The sequence below is a fragment of the Hippopotamus amphibius genome, chromosome 3, assembly GCF_030028045.1.
Source record: "Hippopotamus amphibius kiboko isolate mHipAmp2 chromosome 3, mHipAmp2.hap2, whole genome shotgun sequence".
Taxonomy (NCBI): Eukaryota; Metazoa; Chordata; class Mammalia; order Artiodactyla; family Hippopotamidae; genus Hippopotamus; species Hippopotamus amphibius.
The window spans coordinates 110,348,655-110,351,075 of record NC_080188.1 but is presented as its reverse complement, the minus strand read 5'-3'; the positions used below and the strand labels follow the sequence as shown (position 1 = coordinate 110,351,075).

Sequence of the window (2,421 nt, the reverse complement as noted above, 5' to 3'; positions counted from 1 at the left end):
TCAAACATATGTATTGCAAATATTTACTCACAATCTGTGGCTTAGATTGGGTTAGCCAAAAGGTTTGTTCGGGTTTATAGGACACCTGAATGAAATTTTTGGCCAACCCAATATTTTCATTTTATTAATGATGTCATTTGCTCTTAAGAAACTATTACTGCAAGTTTTTAATGGTGATGAAGTTCCTTTTATCAAATTTTTAATGAACCATCCTTTTTATGTTTCATCCAAAAAGATTCTCACCCCAAGTTTTGAAAGATTTTTTTTCTGTTCTATGGTAAAATGTTTTAGTTTTAAATTTTTTGTTTACATCTATGATCCATTTCATTACATTCATGTTAATGGTTGTATACGTTATGAGGTAAAAGGAAAGGCTCATTTATCCATACTGATATCCACTTATCTCAACATTGTTTGTTGAAATTACCATTTCTTTATTGAATTATAGTGGAGTGCTTTTTGAAATTTAAATGGCCAGAGGTGCTTGAGTCCATTTTGGAAGCTTACTGTTCTGATATTCCATTGTCTTGATTATACACACACACAAACACACACACACACACACACACACACACACAAAGCTTTTGGAATAAAATAGGGACATGAATTTAGGGAAAGCAGAACAGTACTTTATTTAATGTTGTTTGCTAGTCAGCAGGCAATAAGTTTCAAGAATAAAAAATTAACTTTCACCACTTATTCCAAAACTTATTATACAATGATTAGCAAAGGATTCATTACAAGCTATAGTAAAGGGAAACATTTGTTAAAACAATCTCTGGAGTAGGAGTTTCCTGATTACAATTCTAGGGATTCTGCTTAGACCTGCACATACCTGATGAGCTAAGGATCAGTTTCACTTTGGAAACACACATATAAAATTTACTATATATGGTAAAGCATTTAAAAATAATTTACAAATATTACAAAAGACAAATTTTTTTTCTATTTTGGTTTACATGTTATTTACAGCTATTTCACTAAACATTGATGTATGCAACAATCAATAATCAACAATCAATAAAATGTTGTGCTGCCATAGATATAGTAAATACAAGCATGTTGATTAAAAGATTTGAATCATCAATTGCAATATAAGAGCTGAACAATCTCAAGTGTAGTAAATCAAATTTTTTCAGAAATAAAAATAATGAATCTAACAATACTATATTGAATGACAAAACCATTTTGTGAAAACTAATTTTCTGAATGTGTTTTTTACATCTTTGTTCCTCAGGGTGTAGATCAAGGGGTTCAGCATGGGAATAACCACTGTGTAAAACACAGAAGCCACTTTAACTGTGAGCCAAGAAGTTTTAGGATTAGGGATACAGTAAAGGAAAAGGATGGTTCCATGGAAGATGGTGATGGCTGTCAGGTGGGAGGCACAGGTGGAGAAGGTTTTCCGGCGACCACTTGTAGAACGCATCCTCATAACAGTGATACAAATGAGTACATAGGATGTCAGAATAATCACCAGGCTGCTCGCCTCATTGAATATGGCAATAGTAAAACATAGCATTTGACTGATATAGGGGTCTGAGGAGGAGACAGAAATAATTGCAGAGTGATCACAGATAAAATTATTTATGATGCTAGACTCACAATAGGATAATGCAAGAAGAAAATACGTGATTGTCAGGGAACACACTATGCCCCATAAGTAAGACCCAGCCACCAACAGAGCACAAAGCTTCTGGGACATAGCAGTGCTATAGAGCAAGGGATTACAGACAGCCACAAAACGGTCATAGGCCATTGCTGCTAACATGAACGTTTCTGTTACTCCAAAAATGCATGTAAAACAAAACTGCATAATGCAACTAGAGAAAGAGATGGTTCTGTTCTCCACAATCAAGTTCTCCAACAATTTGGGTGTAACTACAGTAGAATAACAGAAATCGACAAAGGACAAGTGACTAAGGAAAAAGTACATGACCGTGTGCAGTTTTGAATTAAACTTGATGGTAATTATCATGCCCAAATTCCCCACCACGGTGACTGTGTAGATAGACAAGAAAACCAGGAAGAGTGGAACCTGGAATTCTGGATATTCTGAAAAACCCAGGAGAATAAATGTGGGTAAGAGACTCTGATTCCCTTCTGATAACATCATGACTCCTGTTGAATAAAGAACCGAAAGTTATTCCTGAAAAGTAGAAATGAATAGAAAGGAGAAACAGAGAAGACCAAAGCTTCATATGTCTCTGTGCAGTTGATATAGATTGCTCAGGTATGGTCCTCCAACTAGCAGCAGCAGAAGCACCTGAGAATTTGTTAGGGATGCAAATTCTCTAGCCCCATCTCCAACTTCCTGAATCAAAAACTCTGGAAATGGAACCTGCAATTTGTGGTTTAACCAGTCCTCCTGGTGATTTTTGACACACACTAAATTATGAGAACCATTAAAATACAGACTCA

At 35.2% G+C, this 2,421-nt stretch overlaps 1 protein-coding gene across 1 annotated transcript; it reads right to left on the bottom strand.

Moving 5' to 3' along the window:
• Window positions 1-1,165: 1,165 nt before the first annotated feature.
• LOC130849545 (olfactory receptor 5D13-like) lies at window positions 1,166-2,116 on the bottom strand. Its single transcript, XM_057728517.1, has one exon. It carries the CDS (start codon window positions 2,114-2,116, stop codon window positions 1,166-1,168), a length of 951 nt encoding a protein of 316 aa, XP_057584500.1.
• Window positions 2,117-2,421: the final 305 nt, after the last annotated feature.

What these genes read in the sequence shown, in the direction of transcription:
- LOC130849545 (XM_057728517.1), bottom strand. Translation starts at nt 2,116, where the DNA reads ATGATGTTATCAGAAGGGAATCAGAGTCTCTTACCCACATTTATTCTC.